The 15,960-nt window shown below is 31.3% G+C and overlaps 3 protein-coding genes across 7 annotated transcripts; 1 reads left to right on the top strand and 2 right to left on the bottom strand.

Moving 5' to 3' along the window:
- Window positions 1–2,971: 2,971 nt before the first annotated feature.
- Window positions 2,972–6,383, top strand: LOC129291081 (high mobility group B protein 1-like). 4 transcript variants are annotated; one of them, XR_008588634.1, is made up of 8 exons: window positions 2,972–3,064; window positions 3,714–3,778; window positions 3,947–4,078; window positions 4,161–4,218; window positions 4,315–4,359; window positions 4,774–4,854; window positions 4,943–5,143; window positions 5,983–6,383. XR_008588634.1 is itself a non-coding variant. In XM_054928204.1 (8 exons), the coding sequence occupies exons 2-8, from the start codon at window positions 3,741–3,743 to the stop codon at window positions 6,049–6,051; spliced, it is 492 nt and encodes a 163-aa protein (XP_054784179.1). In that variant the 5' UTR covers window positions 2,972–3,064; window positions 3,714–3,740; the 3' UTR covers window positions 6,052–6,383. The 4 variants fall into 4 exon arrangements, 3 of the variants coding, with proteins under 3 accessions (XP_054784179.1, XP_054784178.1, XP_054784181.1); XM_054928204.1 differs by having other exon boundaries at window positions 4,943–5,016; window positions 5,988–6,383; XM_054928203.1 differs by having other exon boundaries at window positions 2,973–3,064; window positions 4,943–5,011.
- Window positions 6,384–6,991: 608 nt separating this feature from the next.
- Window positions 6,992–10,314, bottom strand: LOC129291221 (probable pyridoxal 5'-phosphate synthase subunit PDX2). The gene is made up of 7 exons (XM_054928480.1): window positions 10,154–10,314; window positions 9,893–10,020; window positions 9,176–9,263; window positions 8,966–9,039; window positions 8,183–8,374; window positions 7,464–7,561; window positions 6,992–7,363 (listed from the first exon to the last, which is right to left on the bottom strand). Exons 1-7 carry the CDS (start codon window positions 10,206–10,208, stop codon window positions 7,240–7,242), a joined length of 759 nt encoding a protein of 252 aa, XP_054784455.1. The 5' UTR covers window positions 10,209–10,314; the 3' UTR covers window positions 6,992–7,239.
- Window positions 10,315–11,818: 1,504 nt separating this feature from the next.
- LOC129291385 (E3 ubiquitin-protein ligase AIRP2-like) lies at window positions 11,819–15,024 on the bottom strand. Of its 2 annotated transcripts, XM_054928690.1 has the most exons (6): window positions 14,657–15,024; window positions 13,805–13,955; window positions 13,574–13,640; window positions 12,962–13,196; window positions 12,467–12,532; window positions 11,819–12,335 (listed from the first exon to the last, which is right to left on the bottom strand). In XM_054928690.1, exons 1-6 carry the CDS (start codon window positions 14,752–14,754, stop codon window positions 12,128–12,130), a joined length of 825 nt encoding a protein of 274 aa, XP_054784665.1. In that variant the 5' UTR covers window positions 14,755–15,024; the 3' UTR covers window positions 11,819–12,127. The 2 variants fall into 2 exon arrangements, with proteins under 2 accessions (XP_054784665.1, XP_054784666.1); XM_054928691.1 differs by lacking the exon at window positions 12,467–12,532.
- Window positions 15,025–15,960: the final 936 nt, after the last annotated feature.

Genomic DNA, 15,960 nt, shown 5'->3' with positions numbered 1-15,960 from the left:
TAATATTATATTAATTTTTTTATTGTTCATAAATATCATCTTATAGACATCTTTTTAAATAGTGACTCAAATTTTGTTAATATTTTAAGTATCTAATTTATGAATATATTCTTATGTTGGCCAACAGCCCAATAACCATAAACCTTTCAGAAGATCAAATTCCCCTTTTGTCGAAACACCCTATGATTTGTTTATAAACTTTTTTCTTCAAACATTTTAATGTTTTTTATCTATACAAAATGAAGGAAGGCTTTTTTTGCCTTATAAGAAAGAAAATAGGGCATTTTCTTGTAAAAAATAGCAAAATAAGAAAAGAAAAGGAAAATCTGGCAGTGGTGCAGCATTCCAATTTCCAAATCTATTTAAGGTAGTTTTTTTTTTTAGACTTCCTTTTACAGCATTTTCTATAAAAATTGTTTTTGTTGCAGTTCGAATTTTGGATCATAGATCTGTATCCACACTTCACTAACACTTGAAATATTTGTTTAATTTCGATTAATTTTGTCTAATGGTCTGCATTTACAAACACATGTTAGTAGGGTCTGAGTGAAAATATGATGATATATGTTCATTTCAAGTTAAAAAATAACAAAGGATGAAAACAATAAGGTTGTCATTGGGTCTAGCCATTAGTATTATAGGGGTCACCATGGCCAAGCAGGCCCATTAAGTTTACCAAGCCCAGTTTTTCGATTTATCAAACCAACACAGCCCTAATCGTTCGGTTCCGTTGGCCCAAAATTGATTAAGAATTTTTGTTTGGCCAAAAATTTAGGGGTTGATTGGTATAAATAATCACGCTTCACGAAAAAGTATCTTCCCAAAAATTATACAATCAATTAATTAAATTTTTAACAAATTTATGTATAGTTTGCTTATTTAATATTTTAATAAAAAAATTAATCAATTAATCCTAATATTTTTAATTTGATTTAGCTTTTAAATTTTAACTTGGTACAACTAAATTTTTATATTTTAATTTAATTATATGTCAAGCTCTCTAAACTTTAAATATAACCCACTTTTTATAATATCAATCATTTAAAAAAATTCTTAATATTGAATGATAACTAGATTTTTTATAATTTATTTTAAAAATATATAGATCAACATTTTAAATAAATAAATTTTAAAATTACAAAGACAGTGTTGTAAAAATAAAAATTTATGGATTTGGTTTTAATTGATTTAAAATTAAAAAAATTAAATTGCATTTGATCAAAATTTAAAATTAAATTTTAATCAAATCAAAGTTATACAAAGCAAATGATTAATTTTAGGGTAAATAAACAAAATGAATCTTGAAGTATTGCCTGAAAAGCGTTTTAAACCTTGAATTTTTAAAATATACAAAATAAACCATAAACTTTTAAATTTGTGATAAATTAAACCTTACCATTATCTTTTTGTTAATGCCATTGCTATTCACTGTGGGTCCAATTAAATATTGATGTGAGATTGATTGTTATCAAACTTACATTTGTTAGTAAATAAGCTTAAATAAATTATTATTAATTTAGAATGAGTTATTGTTAAAATTTAAATAGATATTTTTTAATAAAAAGCTAACCTGAATTAACAAGTATTCAATTAAATTTTAATAATAATTAATCTTTGATTGATATAGATTTAATACAAGGGTGCTTGATTGTTGTTTTTTCAAGAAAATAAGTGCATGTTTGGATTAAATCCTGACTTAAGTTGGAATTTTAAAAGTTCAATTTATCATATTTGGATAGAAAAAAAATTAACTATAATTGAAGGGAGCAATATAGTGGGTCCTGCCATTTTTTCCACTTCTTTTTTAATTTTCTTCTCTTAATTTTCTATTTTTAATATATAATTCTTACATGATTTTAAAAATAATATTCCATGATTTCATAAATAATCAAATTAATTTTTTTTATAATTTTCTGTCATTTCTTAATGCTCCCATAAAATGCAAAGGAGTAAACTTCACTTGTAAACATAACTCTCAATATTTAGGTGATTAAAAATATTTTTTAGTGGAAAAATAAATTATTTTTTAATCCTACTTACCATCACCACCACCATTTTTGTTACAATTATTTTTTAAAACTTAACTCATTTTGATAAATTATCTTTTAAATAATTATTTAATAAATTTCAATTATCATAAAATAATTCCATAAGTAAGATACCAATACTGGTGAGACATTCTCATCAAATTTATTTGAATTGTCAAGGCAAATGTATCATATTTATAATATAATTAGAGATAAACTTATATATAATATCAATTAAATATTTTTTAATTTATGAATTTATTTTATGCTTTTATAATTGAATATTTAAGATTTTTCAGTCATTAATTATAATTTTAAGTTTATTATTTTTTATTTATTAATTAATCAATAATATATAATAAAAATTTATGCTTATTTTTATTATTAAATATCTCAACTAATTTTCAAATTAAATTATATAATCAAATTTTAGTGCAAGTAGTTGACTTTAAAAAAAAATATATCTAAATATAAATTACATTATATTAATTGATTTTTTGCCAACCTCATTTTACTAACTCCAATTAAATCTTAATGTCAATTATAAAGTTTTTAATTCAAACACATGCTAAAAGACTTGTGCGTCTCAAATTGTCACGTGTCACCGATTGGAGTTGGCTTCTCTTTATTTTCTTTCCTCTTCATTTTCTCTTCACTTCTCATCTCAACCATTGAATCTATTTTTGAATAGTTGAGATTTGATATTTTATAAAATTATTATTAAAATGCAACATTTTATAAAAATAAATATAATAATAATTTTATAAAATATTAAATTTTAACCATTCAAAAATAAATTTAATAATTGAGATAAAAAATATAGAAAAAATAAAAAAAAAATAAAGAGAAGCCAACTCCTCACCGGCTCTGGTCCGGTTGATTCGTCAATTTCACGGGTTACCCAGTCGACCTTTTTTTTTTTTGGGTGTTTTTTTGGGTGCCCCATTTCGGCAGTGTACCCGCCCAAATTCTCCCTCATTTTTTTCTTTGGTGCTCTTCGCTTTCGCGTGATAGTTCCTCTGGTCTTTCGTTCCTAGGTAACCTTTTTCTTCCATAATCTCTTCAACATTCATGCCTCGGCCTAATTCGGAGCTGTATTCTTTGATTTAAGAGATTTGTTTATTTATTTTTTTTAAGGGAAGGATTTGAAAATAAAATGTTGATGTATGAGTAGAGAGAAACTTAAACTATGTTTAATGGTTTGTGGGCTTGCAAGGGTTTTCTATTTTTCGTTTATATCTGTTTACTCTGGCGCTTAAGGTTGGCAAGGGCCACTAAATGTACATTTATTTTTATTCCCCATCACCTCAAGTGCCTGAATTGATAATTGATCAGTCCTTATTGTGGTTGATTGTCATTCTTCAGTTTGTGGATTTTCTCATTATGTGTTTTCTGAGTTTCGATGAGAAGTAACATAGAAATGTGTGTATAAAACTCTGAATTATTCTGTTGCTTTGGCTGGTTTTACACGAAGTACTTAAAAAAAAAAAACGAATTTTTCCATATAGATGGGTTGCTAGGTATATATTTGACTTATTGTGGTGCATCTACTTGAGTTTTATTGGGACCCTGTTTTATCAATTGAGCTGATTTTGATGCTGTCCTGCTACCTCCAGTGCTATCTATCTGTTCACTTTTCTCTTTTCACTGGGAATTTCTGATCTCTTTTGTTCTTTTCAACTGTAGACTGTATTAATACCAGGAATTTTAACTATGAAAAACAGCAAGGGGAAGGGAGCAGTTGATGATCGGTTAGTGCATGTATCGTTACATCTATTTTGAAAGAATTTGTGGTATTTTTATTTTTCTTATAACTTTATGTCTCCTTGTCCTTAAGGGCGTTGACTTCTGATAATTTTCTTATTCCAAAAAATTCTAGTGTAGTCATGATGGGATGTATCTTTGCTTGATATTTTCAGAATGGCTGGCAAGCGAAAGGCTGCTGCTCTAAAGGCTGACAAGAGCAGTGCAAAAATGACCAAGAAGGCGAGGAATGCCAAGAAAGATCCCAACAAACCAAAAAGACCGCCCAGTGCTTTTTTTGTCTTCCTGTTGGTATCTTTTGGCTTTCTCCCTTTATCTAGTAGCTCCTTTAGAAAAATTTTCAGACTCGTCTACTATTCTGTGTGATAGTGAGGAATTCAGAAAGGCCTTTAAGGCAGAAAATCCTAATGTGAAGGCTGTATCAGCTGTAAGTTTCATGCCAAGTTGCTTCATCTTGTATGCTGATTTTTTATTTTTGTTTTGAATAATCATTCAACTTGCTTACCGTGCTTTTTGATTGAAGGTGGGGAAAGCTGGAGGAGAGAAATGGAAATCTATGACCACTGCTGTAAGCACTTCAATCTTGGCTTCATAATATTATATTTTTAACCTTTTTTATTTGTTATATATTTAAACAAAGGAAAACATAATTTTTTATTGTTATAGTTTCATCGGATTTTGCTTTTAATCTCTATAATCTTTTTTAATATTTTCAATCTTTATAAGGACTAAAAAACACTGAAATTATAGGGACCTGAAAAGCAAACATTATCCAATTTTTTTGAAACTACAGAGGCTGAAAACATTGAAAAAAACTATAGGGATTAAAAATAAAACTCAATGAAACTATAAGGACAGTAATTGTGTTTTCCCTTTAAACAATAATCATAGTATCATATAGGTTATTAGCTTTAGCTGCCTCAGTTGAATCGATGAATCCTGTTCCTGCACTCTTGTTCTGACTTATCTGTTGGGTCTGAAGGAGAAAGCTCCATATGAAGCCAAGGCTGTAAAAAAGAAATCTGAGTTTGAAAAACTCATGAAGGCATATAATAAAAAGCAGGTGAGCAACCTGTGCCTGTTGTTTTGTTATCTAGTTCTTTGATTGTCTTCTTTATCCCATTTGCTTTCTATTTGTTTGTTTTGACCAGACAAACTCAGGAGAATCAGATAAGTCGAAGTCTGAAGTGAATGATGAAGAGGATGAAGCCAGTGGAGAGGTAGCCTCACCAGATCTGGATTCTCTCATTTGAAGGAATAACATGATATTGTTGTGTGAGAAAAGAGATAGACACAATATATGTAACTCACGTATGTTGGGGTCCACTATTCAAGTGGGGTCCACTACTCAAGTAAGTTTGTGTCTATCTCTCTCATCACATGGCACTATGACACAATATTTTCCCTTCACATGAGATGATCCAAATCCAACCTCACCGTTTTCCTTTACCCCACCTCCCCACAAAGAAAGAAACAAAAAATTCTGTTCAATTATTTATTTTGCACGTGTTCTTTGTTCTATCATGAATTTTTCCTCAGCTTGTGATAAGAAAAGACTTGGTAAATTATTTACGGCTGCTACTCAGAGTTGTTAAGGGAAATAGAAAGAAAAAAAAACATCATCAGGGAGTTATTTTACTATCTTATATTATAATGGTGTTTCTTGAATGATGGATTTACCTAACCTTTTGATTCTTTTTTATGTATATTATAATTTATTATATATATATATATTAATTCTAAATGTATTAAAATTTGATTAACTACTGGTTGAACGGGAAATTGTCAGCATGCATTAATGTGTTTATTATCTGGAAAGGTTGTACTTTGATCCGTGGCCTTTGTCTCCAACAGTCATAATATAAATTGATGGTAAATGCTGTTTCACATGCAGTGAATTTCTATTGAACCTTGTGATTCTCATGTATGTGCGTTACTCTACATTTTCTATATTTTTGGCTCTCTGGTTAACTCAACTAACAGGGTTTTGTAAAGTAGAAATATGCGGTCTTGGAGTTTGCTTTTCAATTTCATGTGTAATTGTCTACTAAATAGAGAAATAGTTCATTGGGGACATAAATGCTGTTGATGCTGGATTTATATGTATTAGAAGGAGAAAGCGTGGACGTGTTCTGATGATAAAAAATTTCAACGTTTCATTTTTCTTCTAATACTTTTCTTTGTCATATAGGAAACGCACCAAGAAGAGGAGGATGAAGAAGAGAATGATGAAGACGGGGACGATGAAGAGGATGACTGAGAATGGTGCTCACAGCTTAGTTCATGATGTCTCTTTTGTTAGGAGGCTACTACATAGCAGTTCATGTTCGCTAATTACTGCGCTACTATATGTTAGTTCTTGTGCTTAAGTTCAACATTTCTTAGTAGAAAAGTGTTGGCTTAAAAGCACCATAGTTTTCTTTTAGATTATCAAATCGGTGCTTACTTATGTAGCCAAAATGTCAATGTATTTTGCACGTAAAGAACTTGGTATGAATGAAAGTTGAAGTTTAACCAAGTAGTTCTGTAAAATGCTTGTGGCAGATATACAATACAGAAATTGGAATACCTTCTCTGTCTTGGCTTTTCAAACCGTCCCTTCTTAGCTTTTCCCTTGTAGTCATTATTTGAAAATAAGGTTATAAATAATTCAGAAATTTTGAAAGTAAATTCTCAATTTTCAGCCAAATCAGGAATCATCTCATTTTTAAATTTATTTTCATGAGTAATATTTAAGAACTCAAAATGTTACATCGAATATAACCTAATAGAGTCAAAAAATAAAATGAAATGTGAAAATTTGACAATTAATTTGCACCCGTTACGCCAGTATTTTGGGGCCAATAATAATTCTTGAATTGTTAAGAAGTAGCTAATTTCATTAAAAATATTTTCATCAGCGTGTGAATATAAAAAGTTACAACTATCCAGAATTGTAAATTCAAATTAAACGCTACCAAATTCTCAACTCATAATATTTCCATGATTTTTTTGTTTAAGCAATCATTTACATGGCTAGATTAACACAAGAAATATTTTTCATTTAATCCAAATCTAAGCTAGCCATAACTTGATTAGTGAATGGAAAAACTTTTAACTCAAATTGTTATGTGATTCACCGTTTCGGCGTAGAGAGATTAATTGTTTAACACGCATCTACAATATAATTAGTTAAGATCACCCACAAATCAAACAAAACGAAACAGAAGGGAATACCTTTTGATTCTTTTTTAGATTCAAGGTACAATCAATATGGTTTCACTTTAAACAGGAACGAGCAATATGAAGCAGACAAGACTAGTCACAGAAGAGAGAGTAACATTGTTATTCAGCTATCAATGCCTACCAGATCTAACAATTTCAAAGGAAAAATAAGAAAGATCGAGATAAAACAATTTCATCCAAAAACACTAAGATAGGCTTTGCCAATTTTTTTTTTTTTTTGGCCCTACTGAAAGATAGGAAGGTCATTCTGTGGCGGCTGTTTATAACAAACATTCACTTCAACTGGGACACAACTACTTGAGGCCTCATCTGTAGCTTCATCTCCCATCTTTAAGAAGTAACTATGCCTGCAAAATTCGATGTTAAGAACGAAATTGCAATTTAAAAAGAACAGAATTTAGGTATTCACGTAGAAAAATTAACCAAATAAGAATATTTAATACGTACCATCGTGTATCTGCTGTTAATTCAGGATGGAAAGCTGTCCCTAGCATGTTCCCTTGTCTAACAGCAACTATAACTTTACCTTCTCCCTCAACATTCTCCTGCCATATCCATAACTAATAAGAAAACTGGAAAATAAAGTTAAACCAATGCATTTTAAACAGTTCAGGTGGCATGCGGTATATGTGAAGCACCAAAACTTGAAAAAGGAACTGTATTGTATTCAATGCAGGTCTGGCAGCCACAGTAGATGTGAAAACTCGATTCATATTATGTTGAAACATTACATGGTCTAGTGACTTCACTTAGTGGAATAAAGCTTCTTGTTGTTGTTTACATGGTTTACTGTGGTTTGCGGTATCTGTATCATCTATTCTTAAATGTTATACAGAACAGCTTCACAGTGCAGACTGAAGTTTCCAACATTACAAGCTGCTTCTGATGTTGGAAGCTCTCACTTTCTCTTTCTCCTTCAGCACCCATTATTTTTTTTTTTTTTCACTAAATGCAGAGGATCTGGACTGGTAAGCAAGGTCCATCCATTTGGGTTCAATCTTTGTACTATATAACGTGAGAGAATAACTTCACAAATAATATAAACCTTCAACTAGTTAATTAGAAGAATCAAAATAAATAAGTAATCACAAACATTGCAACCCTTTGACCTGACGTCTATAATACAGCAAGTCGAAATCTCTCTGGAAAAACACGGAATTACCAACCTTTTGATCTTCAAGAGAGAGATCTGAACCCAACAATCTCTTAGAAGGGACAGGGAAATCAGCCAGTATTTGAACTTCTGGCCCTACTTCAAGGATTGCCGGAGCACGAATAAATATTCCACGAAATGTTTCGGGGCCACCTTCTTTGGATGCAAGCTCTGGTACAGAAAGCTTGGCTTCAAAGCTTTGAATCTGAATTGACATGGATTCTGGTTAGATGAGACCAAAACTATGAAGAGCATACATATAGCCCTGCACATTTTGCTGAAATCGGCTCTATTTGGAAAAATCTGGCCTAAGAAAAAGAAAACCTCTATTTGGAAAAAAAAAGCTCAATTTGAACTTTCTTTTCTTCAACAGAAACTTGGATAAACTGTTTTAGAAATGATGATAACCAATAAAAAAAAAAAAGAAATGAAACAAGAATAGGTGGCAGGGGGAAGGGGAGAGAAAGTGAGAATAAATAACGATTCATAAGATGTTATTGCACGCCTATTTTATCTGTTGTAGCTATCATCTTATAGCCCCAATATACTATCTATGTAAAATTTTAATTTTTTGGGGACAATATAACACATAAAAAGGAGGTACTTGGCACCAATATAAGATGTTTACATGTTAAAGGAAAGGTCATTCTGAAGAGTGCTGACGCAAACGTTTCGCTCTGCTCAATGCAATACATGAGAAGTTTCATGTCCAATGTCCCTTAGTAGATTTATTCACCATTTGCTTCTATTTATGAATGTTTAATTATCAATAGTTCAATATCCTTTAAGACATCACCTGGCTGCCAAAGAAATTTCTATGGACAGTGCAATCAAGTCCTCCAATTAGTTGTTGTCCGCCAGTCTTCTGTCCTGAAATAATGTTCAGCATTTATTTTTTAAAATTGCTTTTATATGCCTTTATAGATAAGTAAATAAAAAAGAAAACACTAAAATTTCTCAAAATTCAACATAGTTGAAGAAAGGGAGGAAAGAGAACAAAATTCACCTGTTGCTTTATCTGCCAAGAATATAAGCCCTGCACAGGTTCCCCAAACAGGTCTTCCCATTTTAACAAACTCTCTCAGTGCAGGAAACTGATAAATTGAAACACTCAACATAAATTACAAGGCCCTTAGTCTTCAACTAGTTCCCAGAAGCATAAATTAGTCTATTCTATCCTGTAAATAGTCCATTAGTATGATTGAATGAGGACAATATTCCCTCAGGAGAGAAAAAGCTTCACTCAATTTCAACATAGAAACTGACATATCTCAAAAGTCAAAACCCATGCCACGCGCAATTACTAAAGATTTTATCTCTTTCTATCTGTTTCCTTGGTGAAAATTTGTTTTCAAGAAAACCTAGAAGAAAACAAACTCACTCATGAAATCAGGTTATTTCAAGAATAGAGTCTTACTTCAACTTAGTCAATTAACGGCTAACTATCACGATTCACGATACATAAATATGAAATGAAGTATCCGAACCAAAAGGTTTAAAGAGAGTAAGAGCGTACTTCTCTTTCTTGCGTAATTATTTTACACCACAAACAAATAGCATAAAGTTGCAATTTAACAAGCGTGAGCTCCGTGTATCATACAACACCAGGCACAGTATAAGTTCATCTTGTACAAGTAATACCGCTTGATAGCAGCTAAGAAAACACAGTTATAGAGCGTAGAAGCAATAGCCAACTGCATTAAATTAAGGAGTAACAAGAGACCAGGTTATGGAGCTCAGCGAGCTTAGCCATGGTGGTGCTCTCTCCTCCAGGAATGATGAGGGAAGTGACATCGCGAAGCTGCTCTGGCTTCCTAATCTCGATCCCTTTCACTCCTATCCTCCTAAGGGCTGCCATGGATGGGAAAATTAAATCAGAAAAAAGTTAAAAAAAAAAAAATTAGCTTGCAAAGAGCTATATTGTCATAGACTTGTGGTTTTACACAAACAGAGATTGAGAGAGAGTGAAAAGAACAAAGCTTACCTGCTATGTGTTCGTTGAAAGATCCCTGTAAAGCAAGGACTCCAACGACGGCCATGTTCTTCAAAACAGTACCACCTTACAAAACGCAGATGGTAGGACCCCTTCTTGCTTATTCGCTCCACAATCAAAATGAACGGTGACGACGATTTGGGAAGTGGGAACAGATCGCACAGCCGCCATTAAAATAAATAAATGCTCAAAATGTAAAACATTTTTAATATAATTTTATTTTCGTAATTACTCGTCTTCACTAATATTATATTTTGTATTTAACCTTATTTAATATAACATTTTATTTTAAAATAAATATACATTAATTTATTTATTATCAATACCTTTAAAAAAACACATTAATTATATTTTAAAATATTAAAAATACTTTATATTTTAAAATATCTATCAATTTTTTTTTTGACATTTTTTAAGAGAGAGAGAGGGAGAGAAATATTATTTCCGATGTTAGCCAATTTTTCTGTGATTAGATATTAAAAATTACAAGATATTTTTACTTTGTTAAGGTATAATTAATTAATTTTTTAAAAATATCTTTAATAAGTTAGTCCTTCATGTTTAAATGAAATATCTTATAAATAAATAAAAATATAAAAAGATGATATCAATTTAAAAATAATAAAATAATTTATTGAGAATGAAATTTGGACATTCAATGAAAAATATCTTATATTTTTTAATGAAAGTAACAGTTATATTATTTGATTAAAAAAATTATCATGCATTCAGCAGATTTTTAATTCTTTAAACTTAATGATGTTTTAATTTTGGTTCTTTGAACAAACTTTTATACATAGTCTCCTTGCATTTTTAAATAGTGCATCATTATTTATTGCCCAAATATATCTTTTAACAATTTCTGATCTGATTGCATGACATGATTCAAGTTTTCAAATTAAATAATTTATATATTTGATTTGCAGAACGAGGAATTTATGTTTTTATTAAATTTTAATTTTTTTGGCCAATTATTAAATTTTAATTCAAGAATTTATTTTCAAAATGTTTTAAACTATTTTTATTTTCTATTTTACTTCTCCAAAATAAAAAAAATTAAAATCTAAACCATCCGAAAAACTTAAACAAATTTAAATATTTGGTTCAATTAACATCTCAATTAGGATATAAGACACCACAAAAATTATACAGTACCCCTCAATTATTTTATATTACATAAATTTTACAAAATAACCTATAAATAAAAAGATAAGAAACTAATTATACAAAATATACTCCCTCCACTTAAAAATATAAGATATTTTTAATCGAATCTCATCCTCAATAAAGTAGTTATCTACTTTCAAACTAACCTTATCTTTTTATATCTACCTCTATTAAACATCCTATAACAAATATAAAGTCATTATCAATAGAGATACTTTAAAAAAAAAAGCAATAATTACACCTCAAAATACTAAAAATGTCTTACATATTTTAACATCCAACTCCTTAAAAAATGCCTTATATTTTTAAATGGAAGAAATAAAAATTATTAAAAAGGCACAATTTACTATTACTTAACAGCACAACTTTCGTAAATATGCGTGGTTCCCTCCAATTTGACCCTTTCCCTTTATTTCCATTTTTTACTTTCTTAAAGTTTTTGTTTTTTTTTTGGGAGTGAAAACTGGATACTTCATCAAGCAACATGCGTACGACACAAATTGAATCATCAGTCATATGACTGACAATCACATGAAAAGTTATGAATCATTTCGCCACAAGAATATTGTAATAATTAAGAAGCCAATATATGAATAGATATTTCTTTATGGGAAAAAAAAATTCAATAGTCACTCACCAACCTAAATTGGCATATCAATTTATCATCTAACTTCACTGCAAGTAAATGAATAGGAGGATGCTAAGCATGGACTCTAAAACTTGACACTAATTGAAACCAAATGGGAAAAACCCTATTTGAAATGCGAAAGGAAACCACATATGAGCTGCTCCAGCCACTCACCAATGCTGAAGATAAGATGCGAAACTAGGATCTGGAACTAGGCGCGGCAACTTCTCAATGTACATAAATAGCCTATTTACATTCTCCTTGATAATTGAATCTAAGTCCTCGATATCATTGCTGCTCACGTAGATCCAAAGGTCACCTGAGTTAACTCTCGTCAGATTTCCCCGGCAGAACGGGCAAGACTGAGATCGTGCTCGCCTAAACCAACCACAGAAAATAGATCATCACATGCAAGTTGAAGGATCATTTCAACTCAAAATAGTTTTCATTATATTCTCTAACTCAGAAATAATCAATGGCAATAGCAGTGACCTTGTAAGCTGACATACCTAAGAGCATCAGCTAATAACCTCTTTTCCTTTCCTTTCCTTTCCTTTCCTTTTTTTAAGGGAAACCTAAATATAAAGCCAGAAAAGTATCTTCACCATATAATTTCCACTACTCACAGACAAAAGCCATGGCCTACATTTCTCCTAGGATAAAATCATGTCAAGATCAAAAGTTTACCACAAAACCAAAAACTATAGTCACAGCCAGTGCGTAACATTATTTCCTAAACCTATCACACTGCATATGCCAAGTGCCATTAGTCCTAATCTGTGGAGAGTTGAAGAACATAGCCAACCTTAGATCAACCTTGGATCTTATAGAGTAATACTCCAATTACATCCATTCTTTTAATTCAACTGTTTTGTCTTCATTACCAATTTATCCTTAGAATTATTCTACCCAACCCATCTCCAGTTAAAGCAAAGTTTGGGCGAGAAACATATAATGCATCATATGATGATACAAGCACTGAATTGTTGTCACAATTTGCTCACCAGTCTCGGTAACATTTCATGCACATTGAGTGGCTGCAGACAGGCAACACAACCCTTCTGTTCATCTCCATGCAAATGTCGCATTCATTTTCTCCCTCTATGTCAATTTCAGACATCTCTCGTTTGTTCATCGCTTCTACCGACTTATACTTTGTAGCACATAAATCTTTTTGTCGCCTGTCTTCAGCATCAGTGATCCCTCTTTGTAGTTGCAATAAGGAGGGAAAGATTACACCTGTTTTGAAAGAGTTCAAAACCAATTACCTCTGGATTGTGAAGCACATCCTCAAGGGCACCTTAAAATTCAGAATAATGGAGGGAAAGGCGAGGGAAAGGAAAGTTAAATTGAAAGATTTTCCCTTGTTTGAGAGTGTTATTATTAATAAAGAGGGGAAGATGATGACGGATTTTCAACCAACCTTCCAAAATTTTCCAATTTTCACTTCATTTTTTAAGTTAATATCCCCAGACAACGAGAAGGGAAAATTACCATTTCAACGTCCCTTTCCTCTCTTCTCCCCTCAACTCCCAGACAAACCCACGAGAAAATTAAAATAACTAGTTCGGTTTCTAGCTATCGACACTTGTAATTTGATATAAGAGTCCACATACCATAGAACTCCTTCAGACTTGCTTTTCTTTCATAAACAGTCATTGTGGTCTTCCCATTATCATATGCCTGACAAAAATTCAAAATTTATCACAAGCTTGATGTAAATCAGCTGTATACCGGCCCAAATTATGATGTTAGATGAAGGGTTATATATTATGTTCCAAGCTGTTCAAAGCTTTTAAGACATTTAAATTGTCGATGGATGAAGAGTCAAGGGAGAGGAGATACACCTTGTATACCAGAATTCTAAGCAATCCAAAGGCTCCAGCAAGGTGGCAATCAGTCCACTGAAAAAGTACAAGGAGAAATTGAGCGGCTGGACTGTAGGATAATCTCATTTGGAGGCAAGCACCATCAAAGTCTCTTGGATAATCAGAAGCTCTGCATCAAAGCATATTTTGTGCAACGAATCGCATGCGAGATAAAAGTATCAATACGAGAAAGTTTTTCCTCATTCTTTTGAGAAAAGTAAATCATCGAATTTGAAACATTGCAGAAGGAACATGAAGTTTATTAGTGAATAGTGATTGACTTCACAGAACACAAATTTAAAAAAGCGTGTCATATCTCATGTTAATGCAATCCACCACAGATACAAGTCTCAAAAAGTAGGATTTAGGCATATACAAATACGTGCAGAATATCAAAGCACAAGTGGGATTGAAAGTCAGCAGTGGCGTTGAACTATGCACAAAAGCTGCTAGCAATTAATAGAGAAATGCCATAAAGGTAAATCGCAATTATCTTCACAAAAAGTTAAAACTTCGCACACCATGGAAAAACATCACATAATAGGATCAACTGAGCAGACTTAAACAGACAGACATACTGATGAAATTTCAAAAATTCTGCAAATTGGATAAACAGACCAAAATAATACATTAATGCAGAAAAGACTTCATACTAAAACAGCTCTGTCCAAGGTCTTCAACAATCATAAGCCACAAATTTTATTTGCAAATGATCATGTATAATGTTCCTCACAATCCTAGAAAGGGGGAAAAAGAAAAAGAAGTAATATTTTGGACCGGTGTGCATCCTGTGAAGTGGGCAAAGAGACAGAACTAGAGTGAGTGAGTTACAGGGCATTGGCGAATTGGATATCAGCTTCAAGAGCTTTAAGGGAATCCTTGAAAGACCTCCGCCTTTGTTTTCTTCGTCTTTCTTGGGAAAAACCCATTCAACAACTCAACAAAAAAGCAACTGAGATTCTCAAAGGAAACTGATAAAACCCATAATAACTTTTGTGATCCGACACGATACCCCTCGACTTACTAAATTCTAAGTAATAAGAAAAAGAGTAGGAGAGAATCGAAATCAGGGAAGTGAAACGAATTTGGACGAGAAAAATATAAATTGAGAGGGTTTTTGAGAAGGGTAGGTTTCGAACAGTGGAGAGAAAGTGGGAGGGTTTTTGCTGGGTTTTCGCTTGGAGCACACGTAACTCCTTCTCACACACACATTGTCAGTTCCATTGTCATGCTTCCAAATATATTTTCTCGGACTCTTGGGCAAGTAAGATCACCGAAATTACGGATTTGTCCCTTTCCCGCTCCGCTTGATTAGCCAATCAACGACCGTCGCGGACACTTGGTGCCACATTTTTCCTTCAGAAAATATAAGATTATACTGAAAATAATGATCAGGCCATGTCTCTTAGTCCAAAAACGAAATCTTAAACCTTGTTATATCTCATCTCAATATTTTCAATATATATACCCCATATTTATTCATTTATTCTATTGTTTATCAATATTTCAAAATGGTTTCTGTATATAGTAATATATGCTTAGTGAAAATGTAACTTATAAATTTTTTTCTCAATTATTAATTTAGTTTCTAAACTTTAATTTGAAATAATTCAATCCTTAGTAGTTTTTTATTTGAAACAACCAAATTTTTAGAATTTTATGATTTAATAAAATTCAGTTTTTATGATTCTTTAACTTAATAAACCACAAAGAGTAAAGGTCTGTTTGAGTATTTTTTTTAAAAGTACATTCAAATTATATTTGAGATGTAATTTTGCAATCCTCCCAATAAATTTTTGTCAGATATAAATTGAAATAAAAACAAGTATTAAGTTGTAATGGGTCAAATTTTAAGAATTAAACTGATTATTGAGATTAAATATAACTATAAGAACTAAAAGTTAGATTATCTAAAAAGTAATAAATACATAATATGAGTTTAACTACTCTGAATTCAATTAATAATAGGGATAACAATTTTGGTATGTCCTATTCCAACCATAAATCTTCTGCGTAACTCATTCCACGATTTTTTTTTTTACCAACTTGGCAAATACTTATTATATGGTTGAATGGTGATTATATATGTGACTAATTTTAAAAAATGAGAATGTTTAAATTTGAGGCAAGATTGA

The sequence above is a fragment of the Prosopis cineraria genome, unplaced genomic scaffold (genome assembly GCF_029017545.1).
Source record: "Prosopis cineraria cultivar Desert tree isolate PC_DT_omini unplaced genomic scaffold, ASM2901754v1 PC13, whole genome shotgun sequence".
Taxonomy (NCBI): Eukaryota; Viridiplantae; Streptophyta; class Magnoliopsida; order Fabales; family Fabaceae; genus Prosopis; species Prosopis cineraria.
Note: the sequence above shows the minus strand (reverse complement) of the source record. Positions and strands in the feature narration are given on the sequence as shown.

What these genes read in the sequence shown, in the direction of transcription:
- LOC129291081 (XM_054928204.1), top strand. Translation starts at nt 3,741, where the DNA reads ATGAAAAACAGCAAGGGGAAGGGAGCAGTTGATGATCG. An exon ending in AGTGCTTTTTTTGTCTTCCT is followed by an intron (nt 4,079 to 4,160) that starts GTTGGTATCTTT and finishes TCTGTGTGATAG; the next exon opens with TGAGGAATTCAGAAAGGCCT. An exon ending in ATGTGAAGGCTGTATCAGCT is followed by an intron (nt 4,219 to 4,314) that starts GTAAGTTTCATG and finishes TTTTGATTGAAG; the next exon opens with GTGGGGAAAGCTGGAGGAGA.
- LOC129291221 (XM_054928480.1), bottom strand. Translation starts at nt 10,208, where the DNA reads ATGGCCGTCGTTGGAGTCCTTGCTTTACAGGGATCTTTCAACGAACAC. An exon ending in TCGCTGAGCTCCATAACCTG is followed by an intron (nt 9,264 to 9,892) that starts GTCTCTTGTTAC and finishes TCAATTTATCAG; the next exon opens with TTTCCTGCACTGAGAGAGTT. An exon ending in GAAATTTCTTTGGCAGCCAG is followed by an intron (nt 8,375 to 8,965) that starts GTGATGTCTTAA and finishes ATGTCAATTCAG; the next exon opens with ATTCAAAGCTTTGAAGCCAA.
- LOC129291385 (XM_054928690.1), bottom strand. Translation starts at nt 14,754, where the DNA reads ATGGGTTTTTCCCAAGAAAGACGAAGAAAACAAAGGCGGAGGTCTTTC. An exon ending in TTAGAATTCTGGTATACAAG is followed by an intron (nt 13,641 to 13,804) that starts GTGTATCTCCTC and finishes AATTTTTGTCAG; the next exon opens with GCATATGATAATGGGAAGAC. An exon ending in TTATTAGCTGATGCTCTTAG is followed by an intron (nt 12,336 to 12,466) that starts GTATGTCAGCTT and finishes TGGTTGGTTTAG; the next exon opens with GCGAGCACGATCTCAGTCTT.